General features: G+C 39.1%; 2 protein-coding genes across 3 annotated transcripts in view; both read right to left on the reverse strand.

The window, feature by feature from the left end:
- The window catches only part of LOC119735516 (neural cell adhesion molecule 2-like), a 57,924-nt gene extending 37,139 nt beyond the window's left edge, over nt 1-20,785 (reverse strand). For both annotated transcript variants that reach the window (XM_038209241.1, XM_038209242.1), the window contains exons 1-6: nt 20,592-20,785; nt 15,005-15,150; nt 10,715-10,865; nt 9,715-9,894; nt 7,609-7,701; nt 6,531-6,646 (exon numbers count right to left, since the gene is read on the reverse strand). In XM_038209241.1, coding sequence (XP_038065169.1) covers nt 6,531-6,646; nt 7,609-7,701; nt 9,715-9,894; nt 10,715-10,865; nt 15,005-15,150; nt 20,592-20,667 — 762 coding nt within the window. In that variant the 5' untranslated portion in view covers nt 20,668-20,785. The remainder of the gene's footprint in view (nt 1-6,530; nt 6,647-7,608; nt 7,702-9,714; nt 9,895-10,714; nt 10,866-15,004; nt 15,151-20,591) is intronic.
- On the reverse strand, nt 1,765-4,133 carry LOC119735519. Its single transcript, XM_038209247.1, has 2 exons — nt 3,303-4,133; nt 1,765-2,519 (listed from the first exon to the last, which is right to left on the reverse strand). The coding sequence occupies exons 1-2, from the start codon at nt 4,116-4,118 to the stop codon at nt 2,187-2,189; spliced, it is 1,149 nt and encodes a 382-aa protein (XP_038065175.1). The 5' UTR covers nt 4,119-4,133; the 3' UTR covers nt 1,765-2,186.
- Nucleotides 20,786-22,967: the final 2,182 nt, after the last annotated feature.

Below are 22,967 nucleotides of genomic sequence, written 5' to 3' on the forward strand. Positions count from 1 at the left end.
AGGCATGGAATAGCATTGGCAGTTTTCAAAAAAAAAGGGGTAGGGAGAAGACTTTGAGTAAGTGTGTGCGCACAGTCCAAGACCAATGTTTGTGCCAGCCTTTAAATAGCTATATTGTATGAACCAACACGTATGTTAACTATTTTTACCTCATGTTTTAACCTGCAAAAGGCTGAGGATTTTTAAACTGTTAAAGGTATGGTCATCAATTGATTTTTGTAAGTGCAATGCTGATTTTTGGACCAGAAAATCAAAAAAAGACAATAAATGGTCTTCCTGTGAAAGTTTCAGTCGAACACAGCATGTTCAGAAAACAGCAAAAAATATGACGGTGTTCTCAAAGGAAGGTAGATTCACATTCACAACCAGCTGGAAGCGTGGGTATTAACACGGACACATGGTAATTTCCAAAAGTTTTCGGCAGAAGATATTTGGAGATTTCAATTATCAACATACTTTCATTTTGTTCTAATCAACAGGGTCTTTAGTATAACTTCGCTGGATGATTCCTTGAATTGCTATCTTTAAAATAAGTGGGCTTTCAAATAAATAAAAGGGGGAAAAAAACATTTCTTTTATGGGGTCACAACCAAAGTATGACCATATCTTTATGTGCTGTTTATTATTAAAGTTCTATTTTGGTATCTTAAAATTAAAGTTTTAACACTTACATATTTTTACTGCATATCATGCACTCCTGTTTAATGTTATTGTTTAATAAAAAGGTTATGATAATCTAATTTGAATTGTACCTCTTGAAATTCTGGTTTAGTTACCGCGCTTGTGCTGTATTATATCCCCATCGACTGATTTTTAAATTAAGGTTTTACAAAAAAACTGTCACTGTCATTGTCACATTTGTGTACATTTTGACACCAGTGTGGCTTAGAAAAAAAACCATTGGTATTACATTTCAACACCATTTTGGCTATCGGAATGGTGTTTAAATTCAATTGGTTTTAACTTATACCGCTTGGCGTTGTCACATATTGATACCAGTGAAGAATACATTTTACAAAATCTGTATTACATTAACAACAATACACAGTGTTAAAAATACACACAGTTTGGTGTTGGCAAGTTAATTCCAAGAATTGGTTATATTTAACACCAAGGGTGTCGTCATATATAGATAACGGGAAAAAATCAAGATTAACACCGTTTGTGTCATATTTAACACTCCAGGTTTGGCAGTGTGGAATGTACATACAGAATGTAGTATTTGGTTTGGTGCTTGATCGAAATGAAAGAAACAAATATGGGATAAGATAAAACAAAAAAATATGGTTCTCATTAGGATTGAAACCCAGGAATTTTTGCAAGGGCCGTCACAGCCTGCACTATGAAAGTAGAGAAGGAACAAATCTGGTGGTAGTCCCCCTAGTCAGTGTTTTAAGTGTGACAGAACTGATTGAGTGCCCCCCCCCCCAAGAAAAACAGGCCCCCAAGTGCCCCCTGCAAATTATACCCCAATTATGAAACTGGTCTTGGTTTTGAATCCCGATGATGAACAGGTGCTTTTCTCTCCCATGTTTAGTTCGATAGTGATTTGGCACCACAATATTTCTGGCCTTTCCTGCAAAGTAGGGTCCTGAAAGGGTCCTGTTATTACACAAGTGTTAAAACCTTTAGCCAAACCACGAGTACTTTAAAGTAAACAGCAATGTCAATTTGCAAAAGCTTTAGGCTTTAAATTAAATACCAATTACAAACTCACAAAAAGTCACCGAAAACCAATGATTTAATTTCACGTTTATAAGACCGCTTTTCTTTATTTGCGAGTCTGTAAGGCTCATGCATAAAGAAAGCCCAAACAAACACGGCTTAAGCCATTAGTAGATATACTTAATTGTTCAAAACATCTTTCGGGTAAACTTTTTAAAAAAATTGCATGCTTCTTACTCCATAGGCCTATCTTGGGGATGGTCTTGCTTAGAATTTCATTCGAAAGCTAGTTGTAGTCGCCAAGCACTGATCTAGAGATGAGTTTTGAACTTTCAAATAATGTAGAGGTATGTCGCACTAAATCAGATTTCATCTTTGCAAATTATGAGGCGCACATTAGAAAACTACATGTATATTGCTTTTATTTGTATGCATTTACAATTATTTTGAGGATGGGAAGTAGGATGACAAGTGCTCCTCTGTGAAGATGAATTGGACCAAGAGTGTAACATTTATCATAATCAATTGGTCAGAAAAATCTGTGATGCCCTTCTCAATGTTCGATACAAATCTAGTGCCTCATCAGTACTGGTTGGGTAGTCCAAATCGTTTTCATTCATGATACATGAACACATTTCAAACACATCTGCATCACATGGTAAAGGCTGTCGAAATGTGCACTCCTGCTTGCAGAGTTCCACGTCTGCATCTGAAACTTGGCAGATGTAGTCATGGGTGCCATATAAACCAGGCAGTGAGTATAGTATCAAAGGACGTCCACTGGGGCTTCTTGAATTGTGCACCTGTCGAATCCGATGACTGTTCCACGTCTCCAAAATAGCATCCAGATCCCTCTACATCAAAAATGGATGAGAAACAACTTTACAGTTATTTTAGTGGCTCAAACATTGCAACATTGCATACAACTTAACTTGGAGTGACCATTTTTTTAGTGTACATGTAAAAGTTTGCCTAATTGTTTTGCGACAGTTCCACTGTAATTGCCTTCAATAAAATTGTCTTCAGTGCTGGTCAACACTTTATTCAGCTATACCTTATGTACTCACCGGAGATTCAAATATACCATGCTCAGGCTGCCATTTAAAAAATACAAAAAGGATCAAGCATGTCTGAAATAGAGAATTTCCCTTCAATTAATATGAGAGAACAACCTCACAACAAATTATTCATTTTAATTTGATATTCAACTGAGCAGTAAGAACTCTATATGTTCAAACTTCTTTGAAGTGCGGTGCCAAATAGTGTCGAACATATTTCCCCATTGTACATGTATACAGGCACTGACCTGTATAGTAGTTTTAAATTTGGGCGTAGCTTGAAATTTGATTGCGGAATGTTCTTGATCATGTGCTTATATAATTGAACGATGCTCTCAAAGTGCATTAAATTTCCCACAAGAACGCTTGTATTTAAAACAAATTTGGGTGGTTACTTGTTTACATTGACCCCCAAAAAACCCATAATACACCAACAAGGTGCATCAATTTACAGCAAAAACAGTCCTGCCCCTTCCTTTTGCCCCCCCCCCCCTCCCGCCCCTCTGAGAAAGCCAAGCTATGCCACTGCCTAAGGGAATGCACTGATAGGACATACAGAAGTAAATGTCGCCTGCTCACCTGCACGAGGTGCATGAAGCAATACTGCAACAGACCAACATCCAAGAATCCCCCGTCAAAATCACCCGCAGCTTCAATGTCCCGGAAGAGACAAATCCAGAAGTCAGTGCACTCCCTGCGCAGGAAGTTCCACATATACTCTATTCGTTGGTTAGCTGTACTGGGACCTTCCAGATAGCTCTTTTCACCTGCCCTGTTGTCATTGTCATTGCGCCGAAGATACCTTTGGAACAGACGCACAAATACATTCTCAGTTCCAAGGTCACCTCGTATCACCAAAGGACATCCACCCAGTGATGAGATGGCTTCCATGAAGTAACTGCCAACTACTCTTGGATTGCTACTTGTGATGTAACAATTCAGCCAGACAATATACCTGGAGAACCCATCAACACATCCATTTATGCAAAATCCGAAGCGTTTTAGTTTGTCATATGAATCAAAATGCCATAAAAAGTTTGGACCTTTGGAAATGTACGATCGTCTTAGGAGGCGCCGCCCTTTTCTTTGCTGTGTTCCCGCTGGATCAAGCATGCGAAGAATGATGCGGACTTCTTCCTGTGTACTTTTTAGTCCGCTGACTTTACACTTCTGTGCCATCCAGCGATAGCCATGTTGCTTGCCTGACTCATTTAACTGGTGCTCAACGAAGCGAATGACATCATTGATGTCACTGTAATCCTTTCGCCGTGACAGTCCCATACCCTTCAAAATACGCTTTAAGTGTCTTTCACTTATTACCGTTTGATGATACTGTGCCAATGCGCGTAGGATATCTGAATATATTAATCCCATTTCAAAGTAAACCTTGATCATGACATTTCTCTCAGTTGCATCCATTCCATTGGAGGCCACAGCATTCAGAAAGATACCAAACCATATGAGTCTGCTCTGAAATAGACAAGAGACAACAAGGTGGTCGTTATTAGGAAAAGGAAAGATTTTACTTTAATACCCCCACTATATTTTCCTTATTACAGCTTATCAACCACCAAAAAGTAAAATTCTGAAGAGAAATCATGATTTTAGCGTGGAAAGATTAAAAAAAATTCTTAGGAAAAACTTAGATTTTTTTAGATGAGGTCCATTGGGTTTGTGCATAAAAGTAAAATCTTTCCCTTTGAAACTGGTGTAATTTGAAGTTACTAAGAGATAAATTTGTACATACAGTGCCTACTGGCTCATGAAGAATTCAACCTCTGATCCTGAACTTTTTTGGCACTAGAGGGCGCTATATCAAACAACAGAGTTTTTAAGCTTTACATGCATACAGCACAAACGATATACAATGTAAATGTAATAATAATTATGCGATACACTTTTAGTACAAAAAATGCAACTAATAATAATCATATGAGTCAGTACAAAATAAACATGTTGCCGCTACACAGTTTATGCAATGATTTCATTTCCACCCTCACAATAAAATATATAATTAGTCACGAAGACTGAGCAGTGAAAAGCTATTATCATTCCAGGATATTATAAGACATCGACAACCCCTACCTTTTAGAAGGGTAGAAGCTCAATAGAGACACCGATTTAAATGATTCCCTAAATCTATGATGGGCAAAAACTAAAACCATCTGTTTAGCAGGACCATGAAATTAGGCCTGGCTTGGATAACCACACTTTGTTGAATAGTCTTACTCTTACCTATATGTTTCCGAATCTGGAGACGTACAGTAACTACGGGCGCGCCTGCAGCGTCGTCAACGAAAAGTTTTTTTCGTTCGAACGCAGATTTTTTTCGTTCGAACGCAGATTTTCTTCGTTCGAACGCAGATTTTCTTCGTTCGAACGCAGATTTTCTTCGTTCGAACGCAGATTTTCTTCGTTCGAACGCAGATTTTCTTCGTTCGAACGCAGATTTTCTTCGTTCGAACGCAGATTTTCTTCGTTCGAACGCAGATTTTCTTCGTTCGAACGCAGATTTTTTTCGTTCGAACGCAGATTTTTTTCGTTCGAACGCAGATTTTTTTCGTTCGAACGCAGATTTTTTTCGTTCGAACGCAGATTTTCTTCGTTCGAACGCAGATTTTCTTCGTTCGAACGCAGATTTTCTTCGTTCGAACGCAGATTTTCTTCGTTCGAACGCAGATTTTCTTCGTTCGAACGCAGATTTTTTTCGTTCGAACGCAGATTTTTTTCGTTCGAACGCAGATTTTTTTTCGTTCGAACGCAGATTTTTTTCGTTCGAACGCAGATTTTTTTCGTTCGAACGCAGATTTTTTTCGTTCGAACGCAGATTTTTTTCGTTCGAACGCAGATTTTTTTCGTTCGAACGCAGATTTTTTTCGTTCGAACGCAGATTTTTTTCATTCTTACGATGATTTTTTAATTTTTTTTTTTCACCTATGTCCCTTTAAAAGCTCCGTACATGTCTCCCCTGAAGTTCAGTAAAACCAAATTCATACTTTTTTTCCATTAAAAAAAAACAGATCATGAATTTTTTTTTTACAAACACACCTGCATATAGTTATAAAATATAGTGGACTTGAATTTTCCACACCACTGGGCTTGTGATATTTTATGACGTAAAATAAACCAATCAGAGTTTAAGGGAAACCACTTTTGCCTGCCAGGGTGTATCTGCTACTGAGTTTTGAGAAATTTAAAACCCTGGGCACAAGGTTTAAAGGGAAAATACAACATTTGCAAACATCAACAAATAAAACTACCAAATCAGTTTGAAATACCTTGCTGGACTGCTAGTGAATGACAGTGTAAAGCATCCTGTAAAATCATGGCACCTGGTATATACTGTCATTTTCAAGAAAAGTGGTATTTTTGTGTCAATTTCCAACGCCGATCGGCCGATCAGCATTGGAAAAAACTGGCTTTTTTTTCAAATACTGGCCCCGATTGACCATCGCACTTGTTTGCAATCGATTACACACCTATGAACGGGTACGAGCCAGCTAGACTGGTTCCCTGACCTTACAATTCCCCAACGTATGTAAACTGCTCTGTTTCTTCTTATATGGAGTCAGGGAACCAGACTACAGGAAAATGATTGTTTTTCTTGGTTTTTATAGCATTTTTGAACCCAAAACCTCAAAAAAAAGCAGTGTAACTAGATTTGCTATATATTTCCAACCCCCCAATTCCATCCATTTCTGAAAATTACAGCAAAAGCAAATGATGTATATTCCCTTTAGTAGTACACAGAGAAATGAGAATGCTACCATACTGTTTAAAGGCCTACGACACGAATCAACCTTATACCTTTTTCCATTCGATTGTTGGGCGGGGGGAGCCCATGGCGCTGCAGGTGAGATTGGCGGGCTCTCCCGTGATGAAGATCTCTACAGAGGATGGCGTGGTCACGAATGCCGTCGGAACTGCAGGGAAAATGCAACGGGAGGAATGTCAATGCATGCAAGATAAATGAACCCAAATAGAATCTGGTTTCAGGCAGGCAAACTTTAATGTGATCATTTTCAATAGAAATAGATCGCCATCCTTTGACCTAATTGCTCCTAAACAGTTTCAAATGTCTAAAAGTTTCATGTACTTTGGAATATGATTCAGAATGTGTGGATTAATTGCCGGTCTGAAACAGGCGTTGACTTTTTTAAAAGAGTGATATGTACACTTCTAGTGATCCTCTACTCTTGTAATTGTGCATCTGGAAGCCAGACTGAGAGAGCGATGGTAAGTTTCATGTACTTTGGAATATGATTCAGAATGTGTGGATTAATTGCCGGTCTGAAACAGGCGTTGACTTTTTTAAAAGAGTGATATGTACACTTCTAGTGATCCTCTACTCTTGTAATTGTGCATCTGGAAGCCAGACTGAGAGAGCGATGGAACCTGTCAATGCTTTTTAATTGGCACAATATGTAAGGGAGCAGACTAATGACCGGCCTGGCAGCACATGCACGATGTCGATGTCGCTATGGTGCGACGTTACAGTTTTCTCTCATTTCTGTCTTGACTATCCAAATTTCCCAAAGAATGTTCGTGTCGATCTAGATCGTAAGTGGGTGCAGAATTCTCAAGCCTTATAGCATCTCAAGCTCCACTCTGAAGGATATTTTTGAGAGTTTTAAGGGGATCTAAGCGTCATCTGCAACATCAGCCGACATTTGAAAAAAATAAAAGTAGGAGGAGAAAAAAAAACCTGCGTTGCCGCACCACTTTTCGGGCAAGCTCCATACTAGAAACAGGATACTTTTTTTTTTGGCCTTACGGTACATTTACCGTTACTTATGAACAGACTTGTGAACCGCCTTGTGATTTACTTGTGATAGGCTCGTGATTGACTCGACAATGACACAATAAAGGGTTCGCGTCCACTTACTCACAACCACGACTGATATCGGTGAGCTGACGGCTGAGCCGACGGTGTTGGTGGCTCGACACTGGTAGCTACCCTTGTCAGTGGAGTCCACAGCTGTGTGTGCAGGAGGAAAAATTCAAAGGTCATCAATCGGAGACTCTTCCGAAGAGGTAGAGCTTATGAGGGGAGGGGTAGGGGAGGATTAGGGCTTGCAGGCGACCCTTGACACCAGGTTCTAGCAATTTGTACCAAGGTTGCATTACATTAGATTAGATTTCTTTATTGTCATGCTCAAAATTACATGAAACTTCATTTCCCAGTCATGGGCGTCGCCAGGATTTTTTCTAGAGGGGGGCAAAAAATTGTTTGGCCAAAAAATGCTTGTATTTCTCAACACACTCTCAATTTATCAGTTTTAGAGGGGGGCAGGGACATTTTGCCCCCCCCCCCCCACTCATTAAATTTACACCACTTCATCTTCGCGCCTCTTTTTCTTTTTTCTTTTTTTTTCTTTTCTTTTTCTTCCTTTTTTTTTTTTTTTTTGCTTTTCCAGGGGGGGGGGGGGGCAAGTGCCCCCCCTTGCCCCCCCTCGCGACGCCCATGTTCCCAGTGTACAATTAAAAATATGTATACATCCAATAATTAAAAAAATACACAAAACATGACAAGACCAAAATATATCCTAACATGTACTTTTTTAGATATACAAAAACACAGTTACTACTATACAATCATAAAAAGTCTAGGAGCAGTAAAGTAGGATTTCGGGCTGTGGGCATGGTGGGGTGATTAGGGAAGGAAATGAGGACAAATAGGACGGGACAGGATAGAAACAGCTGGGTCTGGCAATGTGCAAAATGTATAGGGCAGGGTATGATTGAGGGTAGAGGGGGGTGAGAAGGGAAAATGGGAGGAGAGCATGGAAAGAGAGGGTAGGATAAGGGAAACATTGGAACAGGGTAGGATGGTGTAGGAGGGGCAGGGCTGAGTAGAGTTGGGTATGGAATAACAGAGTTATAAAACACAGCTAAAAGCAACTTTTCTAGGACATTTGAATGTCCAAGTATACTCTCTATACTTAAAGAGTAAAAAGTCACTCCATTCAAGTTACAATTTACTCCCACCGACTGAAACTAGGGACCAGACATTTTATCATGAAATTCATTCAATTCAATAGATCAAGCTTAGTTGTCACTCGAGTTTTTCAAAGTATTTCAGTCCAAAATTCGAGTGATATTCACTCTAAATTGTTTGGTCCCAATTTTCACTCTTTGGAAATCAGAGAACACAGTGAAGCTGAACAACGTGTCCAAATTTGCCTTTGATAGACGGGCTGCCCAGACTTGCTCTAGCCCCCTCTGGTGAGCTGACAAGTACATGTACATGATTATTTTGTTGATTGATTAACCTTTTCCGCTTTCATTACCATTTCAATTAGTACAGAAAAATGGAAGTTTCAATAATAACCCATTCACCTTTACAGAATGTTAATTTCGCTTGACGTTATTTTCACAATCATGTCTGTCTCCAATTTCTTCCCACTTTCTTCTGAAAGCTATTTGTGTGTTTGCTGTTGTTGTTGTTGTTGTTTTAGTAAGCTGTTACTGATTCTGAGAGGAAAACTTTATGTGTATTCAGTCTTTTCTTACAATCATTATTTTTTATTTTATTACATGTTTAATTATTTTAACTGGGAAGCCCATTCAGTGGAATCCACTGGTCTCCCATGGGGCCCAGTGAAGAGAAGACAATGTGAAGAAATTACAGTTTTAGATGTGGGAGGAATACCCCAGAGAATAGAACGTACCATTCAAGTTAGGATTGACAGGCTTTCGAGTCACAGTGTTTCATTTTACTTTTGTCAATCCTGGCCAGCTTGGATTAGATTGTTTTTGTTCAAGTTTTGCCTACTTTTGTGGATTACTTGTTGTATCTTGTATTTTGGCCGAATAAATAATAATAATAATAACATTCTGAGGAAAATCCACAGAATCAAGTAGGGACTGAAAACTTGACTCCCCAATATTACTTGCCTAAACTGAAGAAACAAATGTAACCACACAACTATCGATTAATTATCCATTAATTAAAACATCGTTTTTTTTTCAATATTCATGCTTGTTGTACCTGTGATGGTCAGGTTTTTGCCGCTGAAGATGAATTTCTGGGTGGAGCCCAGCATGATGCCGTCCTTCATCCAGGAGACGCGTGCCTCGGGGCTGCTGTCGTAGGGGCAGGTAAGGACCAAGGACTGGGTAACGTTGACTTGCAACTGGCTGACGGACGGGGTGTCAAAGACGGGCCCGTCTGGAAACAAAAGGGTTGTGGGTTATTGGTACAGTATACGAGTAGAGATGTAACATTATGATGTAACTTGACTCTGACATTTTTATAATGTTTGAAACGTACACAAACCACAAAATATCCCATGTAGCGGAAAAGTCTCAGCGTGTTTGAATCGTTTAAAGGGAAAATACAACATTTGCAAACATCAAAAAATAAAACTACCAAATCATTTTGAAATACCTCGCTGGACTGTTAGTGAATGACAGTGTAAAGCATCCTGTAAAATCATGGCACCTGGTATACTGTCATTTTCAAGAAAAGTGGTATTTTTGTATCAATTTCCAACGCCGGTCGGCCGACCAGCGTTGGAAAAAAACTGGCTTTTTTTCGAATAATGGCCCCAATTGACCATCGCACTTGTTTGCAATCGAATACACACCTATGAACGGGTACAAGCCAGCTAGACTGGTTCCCTGACCTTACAATTCCCCAATGTATGTAAACTGCTCTGTTTCTTCTTATATGGAGTCAGGGAACCAGACTACAGGAAAATGATTGTTTTTCTTGGTTTTTATAGCATTTTCGAACCCAAAACTTCAAAAAAATCGGAGTAACTATATTTGCTATATATTTCCAACCCCCCTATTCCATCCATTTCTGAAAATTACAGCAAAAGCAAATGATGTATATATATATTCCCTTTTACCAACATGAATCTACCCAAATCCTCCGCTTTCAACTTCAAAGGTGCTTCAAACTTTCAAAGGTTATTATTAAAAGTAACAGCAGCTGGGCTCTTTACTTTTTACATATTAATCCTTCAAATTCATTCGACACTCACATAACACCTGCACGTAAAAGGTGCAGTTGCCGGTTTTGGCGGCCGCGTCGGTGGCCATGGCGGTGAACACCCCGCCGTCAGTTTTCTGCACCCTGTCGATGGTAAGGAGGCCCCCATCCGTGGCTATCGTGAAGTGGGCGGAGGTGTAAATCTGTGGTGGGCGGGAGGAATTAGTCAACGGATGAGTAAGGATTCGAGAAGCTGCTCTGTGTACATCAGTGTCGTATGTGATCCAAACATTATGGTCTTTGACTCATGTCTGATGGTGCATGGGATCGAACACCTGGGGCCAATTTCATAGAGCTGCTTAAGCACAAAATTTGCTTAAGCACAAAAACGTCTTGCTTAATAAAATCAGGTTACCGGCCAAAACTCCATGCGATTGTTATGCTAAGTAACAGCTAAATACCAGTCACAAGCAATGTACATCACATGGAGTTTTGGCCGGTAACCGAATTTTACTAAGCAATGTTTTTTCGTGCTTAGGCAAATTTTCTGCTTTAGCAGCTCTATGAAATTGGGCCCTGATGGGAATATTATGCTGTTTGTGTCCTTGGGCAAGGCAATTTACTGCAATTGCCTCCTTCAACCCAGGTGTATTTTGCAAGTTAAGCAAGTTACTGAGTCTATAAGCTTTAGCTGTGATTTTATTTCAAGTTCCAGCTCAGAAATTGGGTATTAAATACCATGTTCTTTTCAAGAAAAGTGTGATCTCATACATGTATCAGTCACTTCGTAAATTTAGGGTCCAAGGTGTGAAATTTTTCCTGGCCCTGACCTCTGAACTCCGTAATTTGCTTCAAAGTTTAATTGAGGGCGACTACAAACGATTTTTCATTTGTTGATGGGTATGTACATGTATACATGTAGTTTGTTATAAATCTTTCTTGGAGGACGACTGCATTAATTAGTAGTGATGTCCACAATTATGCCGATCATACAGTGTTGTAGTCGAGACCATCACAAGTTCCCACAAGTCCCGGCAAGCTAGGTCATCCAGGGATGTGAGTGACCACTGATAAAAAATAGCTGAAAACAGCTGAAAAAGGTGTAAAAAAAACTGAACTTTGGAAACCTCCCATACTTTTGTACACAGCAAGTGAGGTAAAAAAGCTGAAATCCAAAACAAAAAAAGCTGAAATCAGCTTTAAAGCTGAGATTTCACACCCCTGGTCATCACAAGTCAATCACAAATCCTTCAGGCTCAAGTCAGAGATCACTAGCTATTCAAATGAACTGTTTGAATAGCATTCATGCATTGTTCATCAAGTTACTTGTGACTGGAATTATGAAAGCACTTGTGAAAGGACTTGTGATGGACTAAACTACAACACGGCAATCATACTACATGTATGTCAGATGTATAGGGACAGGGCAAAAGTGCATCCCCAATTTTACACAATGACCCATATTTTTCATATAATAAAACCTTTATTATATCAAAGGAAAATATCAAGTATGATTTTTGTTTTTACTGAACTACAGCAGACACTGTAAATGTAAGGTAGAAAAAACACGACCACAACTCATGGTCAGTGTTGGTCAATGGCCCCCACATGGAAGGTCCTCCACATCCGGTTTCCAACTACTCTCCCTCATGAGTCATGAAAACAGACGGATAATTCATTGGGGGCCATTTCCATGAAATGAGTTTGTATTATTTTAAAGCTATAGTCCATCATTTGCAGCCATCCGAAAAGTAACTGGCGTAATTATTGTTGAAAAACAAACTTGGTTGAAAGATAGTAAGGGAACTAAACTCCCTGTGAAATTATTCTTTCTGGGAAGCTGTCATTTTGAAGTAATCAACGAAAGAAGGCATTTCCAACGGTGATTCTTAAGAAGCACCGTAGGAAAATTTAAATTAGTAGTTCGTTTTGTTATTCAGCGCAGCGCGCACAAGTATTGGAACGACGCACAAGCGCGCGCGGTTGTTGTAATTCGTTGGATCAGTGCGCGACGTCGCGTATAGCTGCAATTCAAAACAATTCAAAACATGATTCAGTAACTTTTGATTTGAAATTGAGAATGTACAGCTGAAGCTTAGCTGAAACTTCATCAGGTTAGTTGCTCAGTATCCTTCATTGGATTTTGAACACTTTTGTTGCTTCAAACGAACAAAATGCACTAATTACAAAAGATGGACTATAGCTTTAATGTGCCATGAAATGAGCTTATACATGTACTGTTAAGGTAAGTGAAATCATATTCATTCTGAATCAAGACTTAGCAGCACTGACTTCAAAAATTTATCTTTTGTCTCCTCAGTGTTCGTGTGGTTCATAATAAAACACAACCGTGTATCAATGTTTCCCAACAAGTTTTACTAGTGCAAAAACAAATGGCTGTTCTTAAGAGTGTGTCTTCAAACATCACTTTAAAGATTTCTGTGAAAGGTATCAGGTAGTACCTCTGTGTAAGGACAGGATATATTAGTCACCATTGCTGTATTACTCACTTCCATGGAACTTTAGTGCAACGTACATGTACATGTCTACTGCTCTATTCACATACATTTCTGTGAACTCTCAAAATTATAATTTTCAAAATGCGGGAGTTGTTTTTTAAATAATGGCATCCAAACCAATTAAAACATAGAGGGTAAAACAATAGGCTAATCACTATTAGGCCTATAATATCAATGCTGGCTTTTGTGTCGGTGGGAGGGGTATGAACAGTGCCCGGCCATCGAAGTATCACACAGTCGAAAATCCATTGTCAAAAAATGCATCTTTGTTATCAAAAGCCCCCCTTCCCCCAAAAAAGTCTTGTTTGGTCTCTCTATTTGTGTACGAGGTTTTAATAGTAAAATGTGTTTCCAGCCCTCATTTGGACACCCTGTAGGCTATTTTGAATAGTCCATGCAGTTTGGTAGGCAAATCTTTTTCTTTTTCAATTTTTAGGCAGATTCAAATCAAAAATGTTGAATAGTTCACATGTTCACTGTAGTCTTGTCCCTGTATACAGGGCTAGTCCAAAAAAAAAAGGAAACCCAAATGTCAGGACCATTTTTAAGGTGAAGTTTTGCATGCAGCACTTTCAAAATCTAGGATATGAAAGCCCAATTAATAAGCTTTCTTTTAGTACAAGAAGCAGTCAAATAACATTCAAATAACTCATAACTTGTTTAGTACAAGAAGCATTCAAATAACTCACATACTTTTCAAGTTACGGAATTTTGAACACAGACAGCGTTTTACATTTCTGTCCACGGAAAAAAGGTGTGGTTTTTTAGCAAAAGAAAACAATTCACATACATTCTTATATGTGAATTGTATTTGTTTTGCTGAAAGAACACTAACCTTTTTTGTTGGTGATCTGTGGACAGAACTTTAAAACAGTAGTTGCATGTGCTTAAAATTCTGTAACTTGAAAAGCACATATGAGTGATTTGAATTATTCCTGTACTAAAAGAAAGTTTATTTGGGCTTTTATATCCTAGATTTTGAAAGTGCTGCATGCAGAACTTCATTTAAAAAATGTCCTGACATTTTGATTTCCTTTTTTTTTTTGACATTCAAATACTAATCGCTACGGCTTGCAAACTTACACACCCATTTATAGAAGCAGCTGATAAGCCCCTTCCCATAGACATGTGTGTTACTGCAAAGCCATAAGCCATTTCATTCAGACGGGACCTCAATTGTCCAATCGCCGTTTGCAAGTTAGCCACGCCCCTTAGACAACCCTATGGTAGCAGACCAGTAAATAAACTTCCATAGACCCCAATGGTAAATGCTCCCACTTCAAAAATTCGGGAAAAATACTCCCAACTCTCCAAGGTGTTCAAGACACACATCAAATTAAAGCTTATTTCATCATCTTTCATTTTCTTTTAAATTTTCGGGGGGTCAACTGATGACTTTTAGGAGAAATTTCAATCTGAAGATGATCACCCCTGAAAATAGTCCTGAAGCCCATCGCCATTTTGAAAAACGATGCCTGCACTCCATTGCAAAATAGTGCGCTTTTAGGGTCCAAATTACATCAAAATTACACAGAACTGCAAGCTCCCAGTCCTGTGCACGGCTTCCACCCATATTTTTTACAATCCCTCAAGTTCATGGCCCACAGCATGCTCAAATACCGAAGATTTTGAGGGCATGCAAATCGTGATTTGGCCGGCGCAGGCAATTTCGGACCGATTTACTGGTCTGTACCCCTATGGAATTTTGCACGTTAAGTTTTGTTTGTCTCAGATTTGGCGCGTTTCGCGTCCATTTGTTTAAATAATTGGACAATATTTCACAAGCAGCGTTGATGCGATTCTACGGCGATAGGTTAATATACCTGTGTCTCCTGTCCAGTCGTTGGCCGGTGGAACCAGCTGAACGTGACTGGTCTGACCACGCCCCAGCGTTGTAACGGGCATCTCAGCTGGACGTAGGTCGTGTCCACCTGTACAGGGATCTGCTGCTGTGGGTCAAAGGTGATACCTGTAAAATAATGACATATGGAATAAAAAAAAATTGAGAATATATTTACAATTGAGTCTGCTTAATTCTAAATTATATTGGAAGAGAGGGCAGGTATGTGAAAAATAATCAAACTATAATTTTTGCCAAAACAAGTTGGCCACATATTTCTGCAATGACTTTTTGCAATTGCAATGTAACGGTCAGGATTACATCAATTAAATGACACAAGTTTTGTACAGTCGATGATTCTTGGTGGTTTTTTTTTCAATTTCTGTTGAAAAAAAAATCCATTCAATTAACATTTCATCATTCAACTGCAAACTATCTAGAGCATGTTGCTGGGAAATGGACAAAAACAGACCTTTCTGTCCCTCAGGATTACGTACATTCATTATGAGACACACTGTTTGTATATCTTATGATTTTCTGGTTCAGTTTCTTTCTTTTTTCTGTTGAACAAAGTCTGATCGATTCACATTTTATCATTCGAGTGCCAAATAGTGCATGTTGATGGAAAACAAACGTTTAGTCAATTTTTTTTAGAGGATGTTACTAATTCAAAGATAAATTAAATCTCTATTTCAAATGTTACTGTCCAGTGTAGCCTTGACCAAGGCTATCAGCTTGTTCCCATATGAGCTTGTTCCCGCTACCGCACACCGCGCGCGCAGCGACACAATGTTGTACTATACCGTTAGCCCCAACGACCCTTGCGTGTGCTTTGTGTGCATGTACATGTTGTACTTACATGTACGCCCCACACACACTTCCGCAAACAGCCGTACAGTAAGTCGAGGCGGAAGATAGCCTTGACGCAACCGTGTATGCCGAATATGATAATTAGTACGCGCTATGGTAAATAGTCTTCTCTTATTGGATAACGGCTGACAAAAAAATGAATATTTATTGCATTACATAATACGACCAAAGGTTTATAAACCAGACGGCCTGTGGTAACAATAATTATTGTAAACACCCCCTTAAAATCTTAAATAATAGTAGAATAATATTTATAAAGTTACACATAGTTTGGGTCGAAAATGAAATGAAAAAGGATGAAAAATTAGACCTTCCAAAAACGGCAAACGGTACAAAACCGCACGCCGGCAAAAACGATGTCACCATGCACAGAGGCCACGTTGGGGCCGTCCACTGTAGGCACCGGCCCGGCTGGCGCCATGCAGTAAGACACGCTGCGCTTTCACGTTCAGCGGCAAAAAAAGTGCTCACACTATTGAGTATATCTACCGCTGACTTTTTTTTGGGGGGGGGGGGTATTTCTTCTAAGCTGTCAAGGGGATATGGGAAAAAAATATCTCTCCTTCAGCAAACTTATTCTGTAAGACTGATTTTAACTTGTATGAACAACTTATAAGTTATATGTCGTATGTACGACTAATATATCGACAGGGTACGACATATTTCGACAGGGTACGACTAATATCATCGACAGGGTACGACATATATGTCGACAGAGTATGACATATCAAACATGTGACATAATGTCGACAGGTGCCGGTACAACATATATGTCGTGCATAAGTCGAGTCGACAGGGTACGATATAATTTTGTCGCATACGACAAAGTCGTATATAAGTACGACTTAATATCTCGTGTGTACAAAATATGAATTGTAACTCGTATGTTTGACTTGTTTGTCGATTATGTCGTACATGCAACATATCTTGTGAGAACGACTTGTATCTTGTGCGATTTACATCTACGACTTACATGTCGTACGTATGTCGTAGGTACGACATATACGATTCATACGTACGCGTTAAAATACATGTGTCGTACGTATGAGATGTAATTTGCACATGGTACGTATTCAGGGAGAGTTTTGTTTTCACCATGTACCTGACAGTTTCGTATATTTCCATCCCAAAGTCAATAGCTCGTTTCTTGCAGTTAATTCATACGGGTGCTTATAGATACGAGTTAACCTGCATTCGATTAAATGGGTATGATTTGACCTGGGTCCGAGTTGACCTGTTCCCTACATTCGCTGTCAGAATAGCACGGGCAGGTAGCGGCGTGATAATGTACGCTGTTGCACCGACAAAACGTCGGCGGACTGTCTTGAACTGTCCAATTCGCAATACATTGGAAATAGTATCATTTTGAACAAATTGTTCACTCATATAGCGGCATGTTTCATTTGTTTGTAATAAAACTGGAGAAATGGTTTAAAATGGGATTGAAATACCTGGACATACCATGGTTTGAGTGAACATACATGTACATGTACGTGGTGTATACAGTAATTTGTGGGTCATGAATATGTATGTCGCAGGTCAAAGTTTACGGGCTTTGATTGGATATCGTGTAATATATGCGCATCAGAAATTTTCGGCCGATTTCGGTCGAAACTATAAAGAAACACATAAGGAATTCGCCACGGTTGCGTCAAGGCTATCTTGCGCTTCGACTTATTGTACGGCTGTTTGCGGAAGTGTGTGTGGGGCGTACGTACAGTACATGCACACAAAGCACACGCAAGGGTCGTTGAGGCTAACGGTATAGTACAACTAGTGATTGTGTCGCGGCGCGCGTGGTGTGCGGTAGCGGGAACAAGCTCGTATGAGAACAAGCTGATAGCCTTGGTCAAGGCTATGTCCAGTGGCGCACCCAAGAGGGGGGGCCTCGGGGGGCTTGAGCCCCCCCCCCCCCCTCCCCCAAGAGGTTGTCAATTTATTTATTTCCTTTTTTTTTGGTATTTTTTTTTTTTAGTCTCACGATTTGGCCTTGGTGATCTGAATGTGGCCTGTTTTCGAGTAGTATAATAGGGGTGTAACTGGCGCCAACGTCAAAATAGGCCGCCCCTAAAAAAACCCAATTTTTTTTCTGCGGCCAAAAAGTTTGGGCAACATTTTTTTTTTTTTATTTCAACTTTTAACAAATTTGTAAAAAAAAAATTCTTGAGCCCCCCAAACCAAATCCTGGGTTCTACTGTAACTCTCCTCAGAGGAAACTGTTCATTATCAAAAAAAATAATAATACATGTATGTGAAGGTTTCTGGCAAAATGAAACGGAGCACTGGCTGTAGCGAAGGAAAATGCAAAAAAAAAAAAAAAAAAAAAAAAGGAGGTAAATTTTTTCTCAATATTCCGATTTATTGATATTTGTCATCTTTAATGTCCACTGCACAATTATTTTTTTTTTAAAATAGTATACAAATCGTGGAATAAAATTATTTCTAAAGCCCGGTTCATACTTCACGCGAAAGCAAGTGCGAAGCGAAATCCATGTCGTCAACAATGGTGGACGCGCTTTGAACGTATTGTTGACGTTACGAATTTCGCTTCGCTTTCGCTTTCGCGTGAAGTATGAACCGGGATTAAGGACAAAAATAATTGGCATCTTTCACTTTCACAACTAAAAAACTTGAAACTTCAAAGGCCCTTTCCTCAGTATTCCACTTTACTGGCATGTCGATAAATGCAAACTTTAATCAGCCTAACTTGTCAATGGAATGTCTGATTGAAGTGCAATAAACAGTTATGTAAAGGAGAAATCATTCTCCTTCTTAATACCTACAAACCTTCATTTCGAACTTTGTCCAGTTCTGTCTCAATTTGCCAGAATGAGAATGCCTCACATACATAAGTGATACATGTAGAATAACTTCCATTGAAATTTATTGAAAATAAGAAAACAAATGAGCTGCACAGGATATGAAACCCAAATTGTTTTGCATGTACATATTTTTTTAATTTCTACGTTTCTTTTGTTGTGAGTGGGAAAAAAAGTGTGAGTAAACAATATTGCTCTGGCCATGTGTTGCAAGAAGTCTTGCATGATTAGCATGAAAGTCTTGCATGAAATCGATCAAAATGATCCCTGCTAGAGCTTGAAAAATGCAACACCACTGGCAGGTATGAAACACCATTTGTTTGGTGAATATTTTGAACCAACACACAGACCATCCGACCAACTGATCAACTGATCACCAAGTGACGTGTAGAAGCTCCTGCCAGAGCTTAAAAATGCCACACCAAAAAAATGCGCCGCAAATGGCACGTATATGGAATGGTAGGCCTACCACACTTTTGGTCAATTTTTAATTAGAACCGGCAGACAGACCATCCGACTGACCGACCACCAAGTGACAAAGCTCCTGCCAGAGCTGAAAAACATGTTATTCTGGCCCTAATGACACACCCCCATTCCTCCCACTCTACCTCCCTCTACAACGATTACGATTCATGCCAAGGGTTAAAAGCAATTACTTCCCCCCCCCCCCCCAACTATCAGAAACCGGAACCTCTCGATAAAATCATTCTGAGAAGTCAGAGGAAATGCATAATAATCTGTTGCCAGGCAGTCACTTCCTGCAGCAGCTAACTAGTATTTAAGTTCTTAGACGTGTGTGTGTTCCTACAGAGTTCAACATCGTGTTACTATTTTTGTAAATGTATGTCATTAGGTTGTACATTTAAGTAAGTAAAGACTTCCCTTACAAAAATTGAGGAAATCCAAATAGGATAAGATTCTAAATCAGAGTTTGTTCAAGACGCATTTTCTGTGATTTTTAGTGAGATTTATTGTGAAAAAAATAGATTTCTTGTTTAAATTGTTATTTTTTCCACTAGTAATACCAAGGTTATTCACTTTGAATGAGACTGAGTGAGAGATCAAGTTTTGAATCATACATAAATACCTAAGACAGTTTACCCTGGCATGAGAGCCCGTCACATGGGGGGTTTATACAGTTGATAAAACACCGACTGGTTTTAAACAATCGTAAAGTTTGGTTCATTGTTTTATATTGTAAGATGCCATTTTTTGGGCCATTTTTTGGTGACGATAACTTTTTGGTCAAGCGTGGTTCATTGTTCCCATCCTTTTACGTTAAAGCCCTTGACCTGTTGACAGTGATGTCATGTCTCAATAATGGTCAGTCATTGCAAAAATGTTGAAAAGACACAAATCTGGGACTGCAAAACTTTTCTATTTGTTAAAAAATACTTAGAAAATGTTCTCGACTCTCCAGAGACTGATAGACTTTGTACACAACCGCTGAAGTGGCGTCAGGTTGCAACAGACATGCCAGAAACTGTTGTAAGTTAACACGGTTACGGGTTAGTTAGTAATTCCTAAAAATTGGAAATGTTTCTCAGGCCAGATTCGTGTCTTTTCAACCTTTTTTTCCCCAATGACTGACCTCCAATATTGACATGATACATGAAGAAAAAAGTGGCGTCAGTTTGCAACATTCTTTCCCACAATGTTTTCAACTATTAATGGTGAAACCACTACGCTGCATGCATGCTACGCAGTCAGATGAACTGAGCCTGAACTAAAACTAAGTTCTTGCAAATCTCACGGAAATCTCACACAGTCATGACAGTGACAGGCTATAGTGACACTGAGACAAACTGTAGTCAGGCCAGTGTAACTGAACTTTCGCTAACAAAACAATGGCAACATGTTTTTTTTAACTCGGCAACTTACATTCAACTGTTATAATTCCACAGCATATCGACAACACGGCAACCTTCACAAGCGACCATACACTCTCCTTCTTCATGGTTGCGAATAAGGGTATTTCCAAACAACAGAAATGTAGGCAAAATGATAAAACCAAAGTCACTAAAAAAAACCCAACCCCATCTAGCTTCTGAAGTCACTATGCTATACACGAGTACAGTGCGCTCGCGCGAACGTGTACCGTGAAGCGCGATGACGTCATCCTCTCAGCGACTTCTCTGATGACGTATTTCCGAGTGAGTCATCCCATTGGCTAAAAGTAATGGTACGTCAGACCATACTCAGCGGAATTTATTTTTAAACCACTATCGGCAGGTGGCGCTGTTTTGGTTTTTCATCCTAGCTCTTTAGCAACTTTTTTTTAATTTGCGTTAAAAATTGAAATAAAAAAATGCGGACACTACTTTGGAATTCACTTCAATGCGTCTGCTGCTATTCACTACATGATTAATAGGTGGCCATCATATTTTGGATAAAATGTTCAAGTGTTATTTTTTTTGCATGAATAATTATGGGGTCATTAATCTCATAAAATAATTTGCAACAAATAGATCCAAGTATTTTCCAACACATGATTTATTATTGGTTTCTGATATCATGAATGTTTAAGTAAAATTAGTCTGACATTGTTTTACCTGAACTCCAGTCAAACTTTATACAATGATATGCTGGTAAAATCATTTGCATTTTTGAATATTTAAGGACACTTTTGCTTTCTTTTTTTAACTTCAACAAAACAAAACGCACTGGTAAAAGACAGTGGTCTACGTCTGGAAGTGACATTACAATCAATATTTTAACAAATATAAATGTTGAAAGCTATATTCGAAAACTCTGAGTTTACCCCATAGGGTAACATTTTTTTAAGCAGACGGTATTACTTTTTATGCTATGGAACCAATACACAAGTGGAAAAATATACACAGCTGGAAATGACTTTTCTGGGGCACCACATGAGGCAAAAAAAAATGTATACTTCTGCTTCTGGTTACCCTACCTACCCTGCTTTGACAGCCCCTACCCTAATTTTTTGGGGGGGGAAAATGAGGGAAAAAACCCGAAAACCATCAATTACTACCTTTTACCCTTGACTACACGCAGACACCTCCATATGACCGTACACAAAAAAAAATGCCAAAAAAAAAATCCCTACCTACCTACCCTATTTTCAAATGCCATGTAATCGGAAGCAGAATTATTTTTTTTTTTGGCCTAAGCACAAATGAAATTACCAAATTTGGCAGGTGTTTCTGTTCCAAAGAAGAAAAGACTATAAAGCTTGGTAAAAATGGAGGAATATGACCCATGTAAAAGAATGTTTTGCTTTTGCCTTTACCATATTAAATCCAAAGAACTTTTTAATCGGCAAATATAAACAATCAATCGTTTGTGTAAATTCCATGCTAAATGTAGTGCTGTGCTCATCTGGAACTGTTTTCCATGGCCTGACACAGTCAAGGGCGGATCCAGAACACCATTTTGGGGGGGGCCAAAAAAATTTTTGGGCCCCCGAAAAAGTGAGTCCAAAAATTACGGCGTGGGGTTTGGGGCCCGCTTAAGGGCCCCGAAATTTTTTTGGATTTTAGATGCTCTGTGGTGCGATCTGAGGCAATTTCTGACCACTTTAACCAATGTTTTTTGAGGAAAAGATGGTGGTGTACTCATTGCCTGCCTTTATTGCGACGTCACATAAAAAAAAATAAAAAAAATTGGTTTCGTTTTGGGGGGGGGGGGGGGGGGGGGGCCATGGCCCCCTTTGGCCCCCCCCTGGATCCGCCCTTGGACACAGTCGAACTGAGCAAACATGAAACAGCTGTAGTATGTTATGTTATTCAGTCCATCTGCCTAGGCATGAAACAGCAGTGGACTGGCCAAGGTCCATTACACCAGCTGTCTACAGCGCCACAAAGACATTGTACTCCGTGTATCACATGTCAATGAATACATAATTACAATTGTAATTCAAACCAACAAAGTAATGATACGCCATATGTTTAGTGAATTTGGATACTGCGATGACACCACAATGTAGGGTACAAACAGCACACATATCGTATTAATTTTACTGCAAGCATGCAACTGCGAATTTAGAAAAAACGAGGAAATTCCAAACCACAAAAGCTGTTGTACAGTATTTTTCAATTTGTAATGGCATTCATGAGAAGCAAAAATACGAGGAACTTTAGCGGATCCAAGGAAAAGTTGCATGCCTGTTATTGAGGAATTTTTTTCCTATTTTAGTAGTTTTACTTCAATCTATATTATGAAAGATAGTACAAAACTTTAATTTTTGCATCATATCATGTAAAATTACATCAATCATTTTGATTTCCCAATTTC

The sequence above is a fragment of the Patiria miniata genome, unplaced genomic scaffold (assembly GCF_015706575.1).
Source record: "Patiria miniata isolate m_02_andy unplaced genomic scaffold, ASM1570657v1 HiC_scaffold_29, whole genome shotgun sequence".
In the NCBI taxonomy this organism is placed as follows: domain Eukaryota; kingdom Metazoa; phylum Echinodermata; class Asteroidea; order Valvatida; family Asterinidae; genus Patiria; species Patiria miniata.